At 38.6% G+C, this 18164-nt stretch overlaps 1 protein-coding gene across 1 annotated transcript in view; it reads left to right on the top strand.

The window, feature by feature from the left end:
• Window positions 1-2761: 2761 nt before the first annotated feature.
• The window catches only part of ARHGAP18 (Rho GTPase activating protein 18), an 80382-nt gene continuing 64979 nt past the window's right edge, over window positions 2762-18164 (top strand). The window contains exon 1 of the mRNA XM_065733898.1: window positions 2762-2805. Coding sequence (XP_065589970.1) covers window positions 2762-2805 — 44 coding nt within the window. The remainder of the gene's footprint in view (window positions 2806-18164) is intronic.

Raw genomic sequence — 18164 nt, forward strand, 5'->3', positions numbered from 1 at the left:
AAAACATTATGATGGGTATCATGATATATGATGTATATATGTTACATGATGGGTGATGGAGCACTGGCACAGCTGCACAGAGAGGTGGTGGAGTCTCCTTCTCTGGAGACGTTCCAGGCCCACCTGGACGCCTACCTGTGCAACCTGGGCTAGGGAGCTGCTCTGGCAGGGGGTTGGACTCCATGATCTCCAGAGGCCCCTTCTAACCCCTACAATTCTGTGATCAACATGCCAGAAGGTGCTGATTACACGATATCTGAAAGTTTTTTATTTTTAATGATATTTGTTGGCAGAAAATTAACAAAACATGTTTGTTAACCTGTTGACTACTGATTTACACCAGAACAAATGTAAAAAAAAAAAAAATAATAATTAAGTAGGCAATGGAGTGAAGTGAGAAATATTGAAAGATAGTCCATGAAGTGTAAGTTTTACCTTAAACTTTTTGATGCTAAAAATCCATTTGGAAATTTCAAAAAAAGGTTTACCATATTGTTGCTTAATAGAAAGTTTAAGTATTTGCAGGGAAGATGGAAAAAAATAATGAATTTTTAATCCACTGATACAATTAATATAATTCTGGGAACAAGCACTTTGAATTAGAATAATGAATTTGTTACAACTGGTTACAATGATTACAACTACTTCATATTTTTAGATCTTTTTACAAACACCTTTACTGTAAGAATAACTACAAGAATATAATTAGCAAGTAAAGATTAATTGGAGAATGCTGGTGAGAAAAAGCAAATGTCAGTAACAAATATGACAATGAGAGGGGAGACTGCAAAGTACAGAAGGAAGGCAGCCAGGTTAAACTCGCTAGAAGTGAAACTTTCTTGCTCTGCCCACCCAGTGGAGCAGAGTGGTAAATGGCGTATGGCTGTGCAAATGAGGCTGAGTTAGCAAGTGAAGGGCTCGTCTTTTAGAGATGTAATCGGTATGAACTGAGAAATGCAGCAAGTACGGAGAAGATTTTTAGAGAGTAAAATAGTGACTAATGAAAACAAGTCTGAGGATATGGCACATCAAGCTATATATAGCAGGTGCTACAAATATTCTAAATTGCAATATGTGTACTGTACAAAAAAAAAAAATTATTTTGGCTATCTCCTTCAACTCCTCCATCTTTACAGAATCTACATTTTCTGTCTGATTTGTCAACAGAAACTAAACACATTTGTCTCTCAAGTCAGATACTGTCAAGAATGTACAGATGGAAAGGATTACAGACTACAGCAAACCAGAAACTCAAAATTCTTACTATCTTTGGGGATTTCCAATCAGCTCTTCCTAGGAAAAACTGAAAGACAACAGCACCCAACTTATTTCAGAAGGGTACAGTAACTAAACAGTAACTTGTAGGGAAAACTCAATTTTTATTAAATATATAGGTTTTACCTTTGTGGCACGATTGATTTCTAAGCTATCAACAGACCAAAAATACATATTGGTAAACTAGAAATGTTTAATGTGGTGTGAGTTCTCTTTATTTCTACAGTTTCAGCAGTCTGAATGTTATCAACACAATGAAGTTCTTCATTATAATAAGTCCCTATGATAAATCAAACGTTATGAGTCAGAAAATATGGAATATACTTTCCTTTACAACCTTCCCTCTTAAAAGTCAATGTGTGTATCATTGTCATCTTTGAATTACACTCACATACTTCTTTTTCAAGATTTTTGTGTGGTTCTGTGCCCAGGAGGGATGCACAAGAAAGGAAGAATAAGGCTGAAGAGATATTCTCAATTTGAAGCACAGCAGAAAGGAAATCATTTTTATTCATACGTTTGAAAATCTGGAGTTACAATTCTAATCATCTGTGAGATCAGCCAGCATCCAAAGTAATGAAGACCACAGCATTCTCTCAATTTCCCAAACAAGCATGCATAGATACTATTTTTATGTGATTTGTACAGACATGAATATGGAGATTATGTATATGTGGTACCCCCATTACCTGCAGGTGGCCTGCAAGAAAGCTTGAGAGGGACCCTTTATCAGGATGAGGGTAGCCATAAGGCAAAGGGTAATGGCTTTAAATTAAAAAGCTGTGGGTTTAGATCAGATGTTAGGGGGAATTTTTTTCCACTCAGAGGGCAATGAGGCACCAGCACAGGCTGCTCAGAGAAGCTGTGGGTGCCTCAACCCTGGAGGTGCTCGAGGCCGGGTTGGGTGAGGCCCTGGGCAGCTGAGCTGGTGGGTAGCAGCCCCGTCCATGGCAGGGGTTGGGGCTGGGTGGGCTTTAAGGTCCCTTCCAACCCAAGCCATTCTGTTCTTCCTATGAGGAAGTTATTCACCGCGATCTAAAATTTGAAGAGATCCAAAATGCCTTATCTCTTTCTATTATTTGTTTCAGCGTGTCATCACTTACTATAACACAAAAGATGTGTTTCATTGTTCCCAGTTTAAACTTATTACCGCTTCATTCCTCCATCTGTGGTTATGTCTCTGCCTGGCAGACTAAAAGAACCCTGCGCTACGACTGATCTCCCTGCCATCGTCAGCAGCAGCCTGCACAATAGCCCCGGCTCAACGCTACTCCAGCCGCACCGTAGGCGGGGTCGCGCCCGGAGCGGAGCCAGCAGTGGGGTGGGGCGGGCCGGGGCAGGCCGGGGCGCGGCGGCCCCGCGGGTGGTGGTGTCCCCGCCCTGTGAGGGCGGCCTTTACCGCAGCGCTGTCCCGCGAGTGGGCAGAGGTGGAGTAGCGCTCTAGAGGAGCCCCGAAGCGCTGCGGTGGGGAAGGTGACCCGAGAGGATGGTGACGGTGGTGACGAAGCTGGTGCACTACCTGCACCTCAGGTAAGGGTGACCCCTGGCTCTGTCCTAGCAGGGAGGGAGAGAAACTGCGAGCCGGCGGGTGGAAGTGGGCGTCTTCTGTTCTCATCGCGGTTTAGCACGTCGGTGCGGCTGTTTCTGCGTGTAGTGGGCAGGAAGCAAGGAAACGTGCTGTCCCGGTGAGGTACAGCTTCGATGGCGCTAATCAAAATTATTACCGTGTGTGCCGACGCTTAAGCAGCTTCTGAAGGCTTCTTCGGAAATATGAAGAACGTGTAGCAGGGGGAAGTGTGGTCTAAGTCAAAAATACTGTCTGCAAAAGCAGTGCTGCATCTGTGCTGCATATTTGTGTAAAGTGTACCAGCTCTGGGCTTGGGTTTAACTAGCTCAGTATTTGCCCAAGATAGGAAAATGTTCCAATAAGTGAAAATAAATGTTCCAATAAGTGGGAAGAAAAACAAACAAAAAAATGATGCTATGACTTCTTATCAGTGTAGTTTTAGAGTTTGTTCCTAGAATACATGCAGTCTATAAACACTTCTTACCGGTTCTTAAAATGAAAACAATCTGACATGGATTGTAGAGGCATGTAACATCACCAGGTTTTGAACTTATTGTTCCCTAAAGGATATTCAGCTTTTATAGCTATTTAACCTATTCTGCAAGCCTAACTGAAATTTAATTGTTCTGTGTAGTTTTATGCTGCTGCTACTTCTTCAGGCAAATGCAGAGGGAATTGGAGAAGGAGGCTTCTTTGCCTATTCTCTCCCTTAACACCCGTCTCCCCCCCCCCCCCCCCAAACCCACACACACACTCGCACACTTGTCTTCCTCAGCAGCAGTTATTTGTATAACATCATCTCATTGCTGCTTCTGAACCACAGCTTCATGGGTTTGCTTGCTGATTAAGTTCCAGGCCAGAAGGAAAGACTTAAAGTGAATGAGGAATTATGCAGTCAGAAGGGAGGTTGCAGCCAAACAGTTGCTATGTTCTTAATTCATCAGCAGCCTCCCACTGTTGAGCATTTTGTAGGTATTGTGAGAAAGGATGCCGAGTTTCTGAAAGTTTACCAAACTTAGAAGAAGCTCTTCTTGTATTGGATGCACAATGTCTGGAAAACATACATGTGCTTGGCTGAGAATCTAACAATTGAGTGACAAATGGACAAAAGCACAATTTGATTATTCTAGTACTGACTGAAAGAAGTGAATAAAATTGGGTTTGTATGTTAAAAATTCTAGATGATTAGCTTTTACAGGAGATGCAGAGCTGTTGAAGGCACTGCTGCAAAGAGACTTCAGTAAATGCAGTGTGCAAAGAAACCAAATATTATTGTGTTGAGTGGATGTGAGTTAGATAAGTTTCCATATGTCAAAGCTAAATAGGAGGATAAATATTTTGCTGAGTATCACTGGAGAGGTGAGTAGCAGCAGTATCTGAAGGAATGTAAATGAGCAAAAGGTGTTCTTGGAGTCAATACAAATCAGAGGAGAGAGCTTGTATTTTCACTCACAGCAGAACAGGAAAAGGTAATTTGTCATTGGTAGTGAGTCTCAGGCTTGAAAAGCAGCTCAGTTCTAGCAGAATTGCATACTTTTGTCCATCCATATCAGCAAATCATGACATGATCCTGGGTACTACCATCTGTTCTGGTCAGGCACTAACAGCAGCAGTTCAGCACTGTATTGAGCTTTATTCTGCACCTCTCTTAGTGAGTGAGCAGCAAAATAGCAACAAACCCTGAACACTGTGATGTAAGAAAGAGTGTGTAAACATGAAATTATCTGACGTTTCCATTAAATCATTATGAGCTCTGATTAAACCATTTTAGTAGATTTCCAGTTAGCCATGAAATATAGTTTTCATTTATGTGAGAATGCAAATAGTTAAAAACTACTTAACAGCAAGGAAACAAACAAACAAAAAAATATCTATGCTGGTCGGTTAAGAATTGATAAGTGACTGGTGTGCTGGGAAAAAATGCTTATCGTCAGCACTGTCCCTTTTTCTCAAGAGTGCAGCATACACATAAATGATAAGGTGCTTGGTCAGCTGTCCTCTTTTTATTCTGCGTAAATACTTCACCAGTACAGCCAGGTTCATGAATTGGATTTTAACTTTTTGCTGCTGTTAATTGAATACATTTTATTCTAATATTTCATGAGGAAAAGATATTTCAGTGTTGAGGACTGTACTTAAGAAGTTTGGAAGAATGCGGTGTGTGACAAGATGAGAACGTGCTAGTAAGGCAGTACACTGGGCAGCCCAAACAGTTGTTACAATTGGATCCTTAGAGAATCATAATTATGCTCTTAATTCTATACTTAACTGAAAAGCAGGTAATTAATTAAAATCGCTGTGGGGCTTGCCTGGTTAGCAGAAACGTGGGAATCAGATGAGTATTTCTTACCTTTTAATTTGATGTCATTTCCAAAAATAGGATCCCAAAATTAAAGGAAACATATTACACACTTTGTTACTGTACAGCTGTTCTGAAAAATGCCTTTTCTGAAGATCAGAACTAAATACGTTGAAATAGAATACTCGTACTTGCTAAGAGAAGTTGTGTAGCTGTGCTTGGTCTCTTATACTTACCTTGACTCGTTATCCATTATAGAGGATGATTCTGTACCCGTTTAAGTCAACAGAAAAGTTCCCATCCAGCTTGCTCATGAACTTCTGGCTGGCTTGGCTTACCGAATGGGAATGGATTAGCCAAAGAAACCATTGTAAAAAATATGAAGTTTATGAGCAACAGTGAGGTGTCTTCAAATAAATTTACATAGTTATCTCAACATAAAGATTGAGCACCATGTGAAAGCGGAGCAGTGTAGAAAAATGATCTGAACAGTGATTCCTGAGGACAACAAAGGGGACAGTGCCAGATAGAACAGCTCTGGAGCACAGCACCGAGCACTGCGAACAGAAGACAATGACATGGACCCGTGAATGTAAGACATTCATCAGTGAGAAGTGAACATTCAGTGCTGCCAAGGATATTCCACAGTAAACAGTATTGCAGAAGTTTGAATTGAAGTGTTTGGTGCAGCTTCTATTTCAGAAAATAGAATGATTAAGCTACACAGGTGAAAAAGAGCAGTAACAGACCTGATGTGCCGCATTTAGAAATGCAGTATTACACACTTCTTAACTTTTTTTTTAATCTGCCTCAGAAATTGGCCACAGGGCGTGCAGTCAGATTGTTAATTAAACCAGCACCATATTTCCCTTGGGGTAGTTACGAGACCACCCTGATACATGCAGTTCTTATTTTATTCACTGGCCAACTTTCTGAGATATAGTTCTGCTTGTGCAGCCAGTCTCATCTTCCTCCTTTCCCTTGTTTACAACAGCTTATGCACATCAGGAGGTCCCACTGGGTTGTGCAGGGCTTTGGTATCAGTTTGGACTTAATCTGCTTGAAAATCTGTGATCTTGGTTCCTGTGGTTGAAGATGTGGCCAATGAACTGAACCTTGCTGGGAAAGCTTCTGGTGAGCCTGGCAAATGCTTCTGAGGGGACTCTGGGACAGTGTGCCAACAGGGTGTTCCTGCTGCTCCAGCACCTTGGTTTGGCCAAGAGGGACTAGCTGAGAAGGAACAGAGAAAGAGAGGGAGGATGAGGAATCACTGTGACTCTTCTCTCCAGTTTGAAATTGTAGTTGTTACAACTACAGCGCTTTGTTCATCATCTGTGCTGACCGTACCTGCACGAAGTCATTCCCCATGGTATGACTTTTTCAGAAATGTATTGCCACTCTTAGGCCATGATGAGCATTCTAAAACTATTATTCTTGCTGTTTAGGAGTGGATTTCTACCTTTAAACATGCAGTTTTCAATTGAAAGTTTCTATGCATTTCTTCTCATCCCAGATTTCTATGTTTATGAGCACTCACAAAAAGCAATAACTTCAGAGCAATCTATCCTTGTTTCATAGCTGCTTGTACTGAGATTTTTTTTATTTTCCTATGTGATCATCCCATGCTTGAATATATCTTTCTTGACTATGAGTGACCGTATTTTAAGCAAAGTCTAATCAATGTCTGTGATAATATTAACACTTTGCTATCTAACCTGGCTATATGTGCTTTTTTTTTTCTTGTTTTACAGTGCTGTGTCTCATGGCTGTCTTATGACTGATTAATATCTCTCATTTTAAACTGATGAGTCCCCTGTTAAATACAATGACTTGTATCATTTTCCTAATCCTTCTGTTCATCCATTTTCCCTGTAAAATAGGCTGGACTTTCTCAAAATTGATATTCACAATTTCACTCCATCAGCAAATTTCACATTTGTCTTTTTGTACTAAAGTTATTAATGAAAATATTAAGTAACACCATGGTTAGTGAGAAGGAACCTTGAGAAAGTGTAATAGGAAGACTTCTCTTCCCCAGTTCGTCAGTTCATTTTTCTACATAATGTAATGCTATCTCTTTTGAGCTAATTATTTCCCGTTTATAAACTTGCATTGCTCCTACTTTGTTGCTCATGTAACTGTGAATGTAATTATGTTCATCTCTGTTCTTACTGTGCATCAGCTTCACTGTAATTTCAGTTCTCTTTTTGTCTGTGCTGTCAAAGAGTAGTATCCACTTGTTTTAATTTACACTGGTGGGTCTCAGGACCTTTCAGCTGTCAGGACTCAGCTTGTTTTTTGACAGTTCTCATTTGCCCCTATATTTTTTGACCTCTAGGACAGAGCTTTCTTATTCTCTCTCCCCTTTCTCTTGTAGGCTTTTTGCTTATACCAAATATAGCACTTAGATAAATCCATTTATTTTTTCAATTGAAGATGCTGCACGCTTGTCAGTTGTTTGAATGAAGTTGCTGCCTCTTTTTCCTTGGAGGATACTGAGCATATGAGAAGCCCGCTGCAAAGCTGTAGAACAGAAGACTAGAGGTCTTAGACTTAGACATCACCAATATGTAAGCAGGAAATCTCATTTTTGTTTCAAAGTGACAAAGGATGTAAAAGGCATCCACTCAGGAAAATGCTACATTAGTAAAGACACAGTATTTCAAGTAGTTAATTTAGCTCATTTTGACTAATTATGGTTACTGAGGATGTATCAGCTCTGTAAAGATGACAGCCTTTTTTGTCAGCACATCTGACTTGAAAAACTGGTATTTGTTTATGGCTGTTTTGGAATAGCTTAACCACTTTCTAATCAACTTATGACAATCGGCAGAAAATTCTGAAACAGAGTTAAGAGTGCCCATCCAGTTGTTTTCATTCAATTAAACTTGGATGATACAGTGGTGTGAGTCACTTGTGTTTGTAGGACAGCTCTGACTAAAGGCTACTACCACTTTTATGTTTGCAGTTTGTTTTTGCCCTTCCAGCTGCATGCGATGCCTCTAAGAAACTATACTGAAGTGGGAGGATTCCCAGGAGAAACACCATTTTAGTTCCTCACCAGGATTGTCAAATCTTATAGGAAAGAAGAGAGATGCTGTTGCTCTCTGCCCTTTGACAGGACCCTACCAGCAAGGAGAGCGAAGGCGGGCAGGCTCTCTTTGGACTGCTAGGAAATAAAGCAGTAATTACTCTGCTAGACACCTGCACGTTATTCCCTCACCCATCCTACTCAAATATTTATTTCTTACAGTCTTTACCAACTTATCCTTTCAGACTCATCAGCAAAACTGACTGTGAGTAGATGAAAAGGCAAATGTTCCTTTTATTTTTTTTACTGTAACAATGATTGTTAGAATCGTTGGATGCTTGATTCATTTCATGTCTTAAGTATATTTTTTGTCAGATTTAGTTCTTTAGTACTTTAAAAACCTGTACTTATTAAGCCACCTTCATACTCTCCAGCCAAAAGAAGAAGCCAATGTGGCCATTGGCATCCATTAGCGTGAACGGAGCAACTGTGTCACTTAATTTTTCTGTCTGCAGCAGGAGGATCAAAGTGACACCAGAGATGTAAAGCAGGAGGGATAAATAGAGTGTGAATTTGTAGAAAATCCAGCCAAGAAAATAATGCAGGCGTGTATATTCTGCTGGCTAAAAGCCATCAGTTGGTAACACCTCTTAGCCATTATGTTTCCCACTGAGCAGTGGGAACTTGAATAATTATCACATGAAGCAACTGAGTCCTTTTAAGACAAGTGTTCTTATAGCAAGAAGTTGGTAACTTTGTAAAAACAAACTCAGTAAATAGTTGGAGCCATTTAAAAAAAAATAAATCTTTCCATACAACAGTAACAAGCCATGAGAGAAGATAAATGAATGATAATTAAAAGCATATAATAGGATATTGGTAAAAAAAAAAAAAGTGGCAAAAATGACTTTTGAGGCAAGCTCAACTCAAAGATGTCCAGCAGAAAGGAAGTTGTTACAGGTATTCAATAAAGTTAGTGGTGTTAAGAACAGAAGTACTCTGTCATCATAAAATAAGCTTAAAATTGAGGCAAATACTATTTGTGGAACTAAAAATTCTGCTTGTTTCTTCCTTCTAGTCAATCTAGCCAGGAGAAAGATCATTTTAATTTTATTTATTTATTGGTTCTGTTTTATTTAATGATGCTTTCAAAGTTGAAATGTTAACAGGTGGTGGAGCACATTCTTTCCTTGTATACAGATCAGGTCATCAGGGGCATTTACTGACAGCACAGACATCACTGTAATTCCTGAAGCAAAACAAAAGAGCTGTTCATTGTTGAAATGTGTGTGCATGCACATACACAAGGTACTGAGACCCAGACTTGCTTGCCCTTGCTTACATGTGTACTTTTTTCTTCTTTCCTTTCCTGTGCCTCAGACACAGTCCCTCCTCCTTTTCACAGGTGCACAGCAATCCCTATAGCAGTACTTAATTTTTCTCTAGAAAAAAATTTCTGGAGATGACTTATGCATGATTGAATATCAGAATCTACGAGTGAACATTAAAGTAGCTTGAGGCATATCCTTAACATTATCTGTAGGTGGTTTGCATTGTAATTGTACAGAAAACTCTGTGAAGGAGTGACGCCTAGCCATTATAAAGAGTATGGTATTTCATTACCTCATTGACTCTTATATAATACTTTCCTTTGGACAGAAAAGGGAACGAATTTGTATGTGCAAGCAGTGTTCAGTGGGAAGCAGATGAGATACTTAAATATGAGCTCTAAACCAAACTAACACAGTAAGAGTAGCAATGTACCTCTTCTGTTCTCTTTGGCTTTCTGCTATGTAATACACATTTAACAGTTACGGAGTAATGGAAGTTCAACGGTTGTTAGTGTGTCTGATTGTTGTGAAGAAGAAATGTACCTTCTAAAAAGCAAGGTATATGCATGACTTTGTACTTTACATTCCTTACTATTTCCTTTGCGAGGAATAGAGAAGCATTGACTCCTGCGTGCAGATATCTGTTGTATTCATTGTAGTTCAAGTGTGCTAATACGTGTGCAGAAAGATATGTGAAGTTGCGGTAACACCCTCCTAATTAGGAGATAGACTATAATTGGTTCTCAAATCTATTTGTCTTAGGTGACTGAGTCTCTGCCACATAAGTGACCTGCGGGATCTTCTCCCTTATATCTTACTTGCTTGGAATTATAGTGAATCATAGATACTAGGGAAGAGCTGGTCTCCCATGCCTTTTTCCAAAAGGAATTTTTAATTTTGTTTAAACAGTTTTGGTTTTCTCTGTTTTTCATAACAGGGAAGTACACATTCCCATATTTGATGGCCAACACTTGCAACAGTTTTATCTTTTAGAAATGTACTGCATTTTGCTATTTCAACAGTAAATTCAATTAGATTTGGGCATGATGTCAACAGATTCCATAGCCAGAGAAAAGCATGTGATCTCTAAGAATTAGAGACCCAGTATTGATTTCTAATTATATAGATGAGAGAGAAGGGTTTAGATCTCCAATAATCTTTAAAGACTGCCATCTGTCTCTAGGCAAATGTAAGGAGTAAACTTAATTTGGGTAAAAACCTGCTGTGGGTAGTTAATTCAGTTAAAGGATCACTTTTAATAAAACTTAAGGATTGGGCTGTGTGATAATTCTTTGAAATATACACAGCAAAAAATTTGTCCATAGCTTTTGTTCTCCACAACTGCAGTGTACTGTCTGCTGTGTGATGTGCCCAGTTTTGTCAGTAACAACTGGCAGAAACATAACTGGAAGAATATATAGATGACAGCTGTCATAACTAAATAATGAATGGCACTCATCAAAATGTAGATAAAAGTATGTTAGAACATATCTCTGTTTAAAGTGATATAGGGTATGAGGTTGTTTAAGAAAACCAATGGAAAGCATATATATGCACTTGCTATATATGGGACCAGGAAAGACTCTAAGTTGTTATGGGATGAAATGAGGGCAGAATATGAGTGTTTGTGTAAATGTCAATTTGAAGTGTCTTTCAGAATTTCAAGAGCAGTTTTGTTGGCGATGAACTCCTTCATATAGGCTGAATCCGCTCTGTAGTCTGTGCTCTTTGGCAATTTACGTTGTACTCCTTTACCTGGCAAGATATAAGGTCAATTTCAATTTACTGAAGAGAAAATAAATCATGTCGACTTGTATACAATGGATTTCAGTGCTGTATAGGGTATTATGTTTTCTTTCAGAATGTCTTTAGAGCCAATGCAGTCACCACTTTAATGTTTTTGGTTTCATGTTGCTATCCATTTAACTGTTTACATCAGATTTCTAACTCCTGCATGATATTTATGTTGAAGGAAGCCCCAGTTAATACTCATGTACTAGGATTAGGATGACTTAAATTATGTAATCCCTTATTTTTGACTATTGGACTCATGCTGCCTTCTGACAACAGCTGTTTCCTGTTTATTTTAATGGAAAGATTCTGGTGGAATGCTGCTGTGCTATTGCAAGCTCAGTGCTTCCAGTTGTGTTTTATACTTTCATAAATGTGCAGGTTTATTGGAATAAAAAAAATTGATGTATATCCATATTATGTATAGTATTGTTTATTTTTGGCAGAGTAAGTACTGAAGGAACCATCCAATATTGCTTTGCATCACAATTGAAAAAAAAAAAAAGCATCTACAGTTAGGAGCAAGTGAGGTGGCAGAATGTAAAGCTTGTAATGAAGGGAAAAATAAAAACAGAACAACAGATTTGGCACATATTTAAAAAAAAAAAGAAAAAAAGGAAAAAAATAAACATTGCATATCATAACACGGTAATTTGCAGTGTTGGTGGAAAGCCATGCAGGTAGCTAGCAGGATTCTGGAGCTCCTGAAGGTGGAAGATCCTGTGGTGTGACTGGTCAGCAATTGCTGACATCTCTGCTTTTCCTGCCACTGGGCTGTGTTTTTGTGTTGTACATCCTGAGCTTTGCATTGCTGAGATACTTAGGTGAAGGCTGAAGTTAAACTGATCTGTGTCAGGTTGGTGAGGACACCAAATCTTGGGATAAATTGTCAGTGATTTTACTGGTGGCTACTGTAACACTATTGTATTTAATATATATTTGGTATTGGAGATATTAAAAAAAATAGCTAAATTACCAAGTATTTATTGTGAGGAGAAAATAGTACGTTTGTGATGTTAAAATGTAATGTATAGATGACCTCCTAGTAGAGAGTATTTAAAAAAAATCTCTCTTTGAGTCAGTGTTGCACAGAAGAGTGATGGATGCTAGTTGTGAGGTGACAGCACATAGCCTGAAGATCCTTGCCATCCTTATGGATGCTGTCTGAGTTTAGCTTGTGAACGCAATGAAATGTAGGTATGGATAGAGGTGAGTAAAATAAAAGCACTGTTTCAGGTCAGGCAGATAATTTTATATCACTCAAGAATATAAACTCAAAACTGAAAGAACTATATTATAATTTCAGGTGAAGTCCTTAAAAGTCAAAATAGGGATGGACATATTTACAGGGAGCAATGAAGCTGACAAAGAGCATCAGTTAGTGTTCACTGTTAACCCAGCACCGTGTATTTGTGCTGTAGGTCATACTGAGGACATTACTCCCACAAGAACACAGGGAAGGGAGGAAGGATTATTTCAATGTCAGTTTGAGAACTATTGTGCTCCAATTTGGACAGTTAATTTGAAAAATCAAATTTTTCACAGCAGAAATGCTCAAAGCCATTTCTGAACATCCAGTGGCAGGACTCCCAGCTTGTGCGGAGGGAAATGGGAGCATAGCCAAGTGCTCACCAGATCTACTTACCACCTGCCCAGTAACTGCTCTGAGAAGTGATAAAACAGAAGGTATTCCTAACAGCAGGACTGAAAGTACAGATGGTCTTGCTCCACTGTCTGCTCTTTCTATTGTGTATGGACAGTGAAAAACAGAATTCCTTGTATTTGAACACTGTGATCACCATGGCTGGAACACACCATGGATCAAATTGGCAGAGACTGGACTTTCATTCATTACTAGTATCGTGCTGGAGTCTTTGCAAACACAAGATTCTAATTTAGAGGATCTTTGAATGTGGTCTAGAAACAGTCACACTAAGATTGTTAGCCTAGCAAATCACTGTGTTCCATGATCTTTCATATTAGCTGCCTCCAGTGATGAGATGTTGCATGAAAATATGAATGGATGGGGCAAAATTAAAATATTACAAGCTCTAATATGTGAAATTAAATATTACAGGCATTTTATGACACTGAAGAATGTATGAATAGTGGTCAAAAGTTTAGGGATGAAATGGAAGGAAACAAAACACGCTAAAGTCTGCTTATTATGAAGACCTATTGTGTAAAGTGTATTTAATATCATCTCTAAGCAGGTGAGTTCTTGTGACTATTCTCAGGAGAGTTTATTTTATTTGTACTATCTGCTGTAGTTAAGTCTGAAGGATACACAGTTTATTTGAAGTACATTCTTGGATTCTAGCCCTACTGTCTCTACCATGAGCCCAGAGCCAAACAGAGGGAAAGTTGGTGTGCATCAGTATGTGCAGCTCTGGAGATGTGTCCAAACGCAATTTTCAGAAGGATATGAGGATTAATATGTACTGATGTTGCATAGTGATAATAGAATTCATTTTTTTCTAGAAAGTCTTCAATAGAGGTATTCTTAATATTTCTATATTTTGCTCTTGCAGAAGTTATTTGGCAGTTGTTTAACTCAATATATCACTCTGAAATGTGGAATGATGCAAAGGACATCCTTTTTTTTTTTTTGGTTGTTGTTTTTTGCCTATTGACATTTTTTTTTAATATTTACATTTCCAATCAGGGCTTAAATACAACAGTTTCACCTGGCTGAAACGTGGCATTAAAATTTAAATACAGGTTTACTTTGCTAATACATAATTCACTGAATAAAGATAGCATTGAACATCCCCTGTGAGCTAAAAACTTGGCTTGCAATTGAGAAAGGGGCCTGTGTTCTGCAGATAAGTGCACCATCAATGTTATTCTGTGTTTAAAATGCTTCAGCTACAGGGGCTGGAATTGAAGAATTGCTTCGTCTCGGGAACAGGCCAAACTGCACATGTTGAGATCCAGATTGAGAGCTGTATTCCTGGGAGCTTTTTGCGACCATGGCAGATGAAACGTGATCTAGATTTCCTTGAATGGGGATGCTTTAAAATCTGATGAGGAAATTGTATCCTTGAAAAGTTTAAGTAATTCACTCATTAAAAAAAAAAAAAAGTTTCTTAAAACAAACATTAAATCAAGTAACTGTAAAAATAATGCAGTATCATAGAGGGTTTTTTTTTTTTGTTTTTTGTTTTTTTTACTACTGTGGTATATACTGCGTCATAACTTCTTGGCACTCACTCATACACATTTACACTCCTTTCATTGCAGCAAGGAACTAGAATCATTATCGTCTATGTGAACACAAAAGTGTCTGTACTGGATTGGGTCAGAAGTGCATCAGTGTGGTGTCCTATTGGTGCTGTTTCCCATACAGAGTTGTAAAGCAGGGCTGGCACACAGTGCTTTTGCCAGCTTCCAGCCACATGCTACCAGGTAGATCCTGAGCCAGATTACTTCCTGTAGGTTTGGTAATATTTCCTGGATTTATTTTCCATTAACATCTCTGGTTTTGCCTCAGACCTCTGCAAGCTTTTAGTCTATGCAGCATCACGTCACAAGTGTAATGACACTTTGTGGGAAATGCCACCACCTTCTGTCTGTTTGGAATTATTTTTTTCATCTCAGTTATAGTTAATTCCCATTAGTTCTTGCACTCTATTTTTTTTTTTAATTTGTTTGTTTTTTTCCCCTTTAAGCTTTGTATCTTGCTTGTGGCCTGGATTTCATCTGTAGTCTGCCTTCCCTGCTTTTAGGACTTTTTTTTTTTTTTTTAGTTTGGTGCTGTAACTACATTAGCCAGTAGAAAAATTGCTAGGATTACCAGCATGAACCCTGAATGAGAAATGATATTCAATATAATTTTGATATTAATTTGCTTATCATAGAAAGAGCTTCCATTATGCTTTGTTTGGGTGCTGGGAGCAATCATCCTCTTAGTAGCAGCTGTGGCCTGTGTTATTCAGACCAATACTTATTTTATTATTAGTGTGCGTTGTTTACTTGTAAGAGAATGTTGTGTCAGAGGAGTTTGGCATGTACTTCTGTGGCTCAGATGTCTTTCTGACATGTACAAAGTACAGTACAGAAAATGCCATTGTTAGATTTGTAGGTATACTCCCAGTGTTGTTATTGAAGAAGAGTACATAAGCATTTATTTCAACACTATTGCACTTTGTATCCTCAACTGTGAGTAATACAAAGCACATACTAGGGACTTGCATTTCATCATTTGTGTCCTTGCAAGGCAGGTGTTACGAAGTTTCATTTTAAAGCATCAGCCTTGCTTGCTTTTCATTAAGGTAACTTTCCACAGTCAAAAGAATAAGTTATATTGGCTAAAATAGTTATGGTATTCTGAACTGAACAGCTCAGCAAAGGGTACTCCAGTGTCTCCGATGCAGGCAATCCCAGATCAGAATATGGTAACCCCTAAATTATTCCTACTTCACAGCTTGTTGGTAGCTAACAAATGGTGTCATTGGAGAAAACAGAGTTTCATTTTCACCCCTGTAACAAGTACTTCAGGCAGCACTTAGCACTTTTAAAATTATTATGGCTGTACTCTCTAATATGTTACAGCACACATTATACATTGTGCAGACTCTTTGTGGAAGCGTCTTCCTGGGACTGCTGTAATGAAATGCACTTTACATAGATAATATTGCAGAACCTGATGTTTCCACAAATAGACTGCTCTCAAACTGGGGCTATGAAAAGGAAATAATCTTCAGCTTGAAATCTGTTCACAAGCAACAATAATCTTGTGTAGCAATTTTGTATTTTTAGTGATGCCCCAAAGCGATTGAAGAGAAGAAAATAGCAGGAAAAGAAAAACCAAAAGAATGATTTTGGCAGATTTGCAGCTTTTTCCCCTCAACTTTTTATTCATTGAGACGTGCTTTTGAGGGTCTGGTTGGGAGCCACAGAAGTAGTGGATAGATGTGTGGCCTCTAGGCTGACCCTTTGCTAAAACTAAAAGTGAAGGTTCAGTGGCTGAAGAGCAATTTTTGTAAATGTTTTGAGTAATTTCTGGGCTTCTGTGCTCTTGAAACCATCCTATATCAGTGAGAAATGTGAATTATTATTTACAGTAGTTGTATTAGTAAATGTTCTTCTGCAGATACAGAAGAACATCACTTTGGATTGGTACCTAAATACTAGTACAGGCATAAAATTAGTTGTAAGTACTTTTATACTGATAAAACCTTACCTGCACGAGAGTCTATTTTTTATTTTACCAGTTCTGAAAGAATAAAACTGACAAAGTATAGGAGAACCCAGTGAGAAAGCCTTCTTCAGTAATACCTTTGGGAAGTGCTCCAAAATTGGGTACTGCTGTGATGAGCCTGGGCAGGAAATTCCTATCTGAGAGTGAAGGCGAGAAGAAGCCAGCCCTTGGTAATCCTTTCATTTCAGTAGAAGCATCGGGGAACAAACAGTGAATCCTTACAGAATTTCATATTCTGTCCCTTACTCCCTCCTGTTTTTTTGTTTTTTTGTTTTAACCCAAGAGAAAGGGAGGTCCCAGCTTTTGATCATATCACTGTTTTGTAAAATACCTGTGAAGTAAAAGAATAAAATTTATATAAATAAAATGGCAACCTTGCAAAAAGTACAAGTCAAAAGCAGAGTTGAAAAGTGGTTGGTTTTCCTGAAGTTATACCCAATAAACAGAAAAATAAGGAAAAGCAGTTTAAACATGATGGAAGCTTTATGAACCCAAAGGAAGAAATCAGTTCATCCCACAAATGTGAATTGTCTCCCCAGAGGAGAATTCACAAGCCCACAGAGATGGAGCGTCATCCAGCTCCAGTGCAGCTAGTGCTTCCCTCTTGAGAAGGTGAACAAAGGGCATTGAGGTCCTTGAAGGAGCCAGCTTAAAGTCTTCCTGAACAAATGTGGCAGCAGATAATGCCGGGGGGAGGATAAGACTCTCCTGCAGCAGATGATTATATGTCTCTACATACAGTCAATGGCAACATTGGAAACATTTGAACAGTACCTGAGCCTTGCCCATTGTGTGTGTGCTGCGTTTCTGATTTGTTCTTCATCCTCGTAGCTTGTCCTCTTAAATCTAGATGGTATGTGACAGCACAGAAAAAAGCAAAATGGAATCAGTACGAGCAGTGATGAGTATTACCTGATTACTTCAATGTGCTGAGCTGGCATGAATGTCATTTTGTGATACTTGTTAATGCCTTTGTTACAGTTCTAAGCAAACTGCAGACTGCTGTGGAGTGGAGGTATGTCCGTGGTGTGGGAACTTTGCATGTCAGCCAGCAGGTGGCAACTGGAGAGACACTCCTGCAGGTGACTGTCCCTGTGTGTGCTTCTGTAAAATGTTCCCAAACATCACTAAATGAAATAGCTGAATTCCCTCAAGAGCAGCGGAGCTGACGGTGTGAGAAGTATCTTTGTAAGTAAAGCATTATGCCAAATGTCATTGTCATGCATGCTCTCATATAAAATGAATCTTTCAGTGTAAATTTATAAAACTCTTGCTCCCCTTTAAATTACTATAAGTGCTTACTTGCTAAAATACAATTTTAAACATTGTAAAAAATTAGTTTTGAAAAAGATAAAAGCAAAGATGTTTTTGCAGCCAGCTTACTCTTAAAAGGGACTGTTAATCTGCCAAGTGTCCAGCAGCAGTGCAAGTACCTTATCTTTGTAAGTAAAGCATTATGCCAAATGTCATTGTCATGCATGCTCTCATATAAAATGAATCTTTCAGTGTAAATTTATAAAACTCTTGCTCCCCTTTAAATTACTATAAGTGCTTACTTGCTAAAATACAATTTTAAACATTGTAAAAAATTAGTTTTGAAAAAGATAAAAGCAAAGATGTTTTTGCAGCCAGCTTACTCTTAAAAGGGACTGTTAATCTGCCAAGTG

Source organism: Cyrtonyx montezumae, unplaced genomic scaffold (assembly GCF_038088225.1).
Source record: "Cyrtonyx montezumae isolate F1298 unplaced genomic scaffold, pur_monq_1.0 scaffold_0, whole genome shotgun sequence".
Classification (NCBI taxonomy): Eukaryota; Metazoa; Chordata; class Aves; order Galliformes; family Odontophoridae; genus Cyrtonyx; species Cyrtonyx montezumae.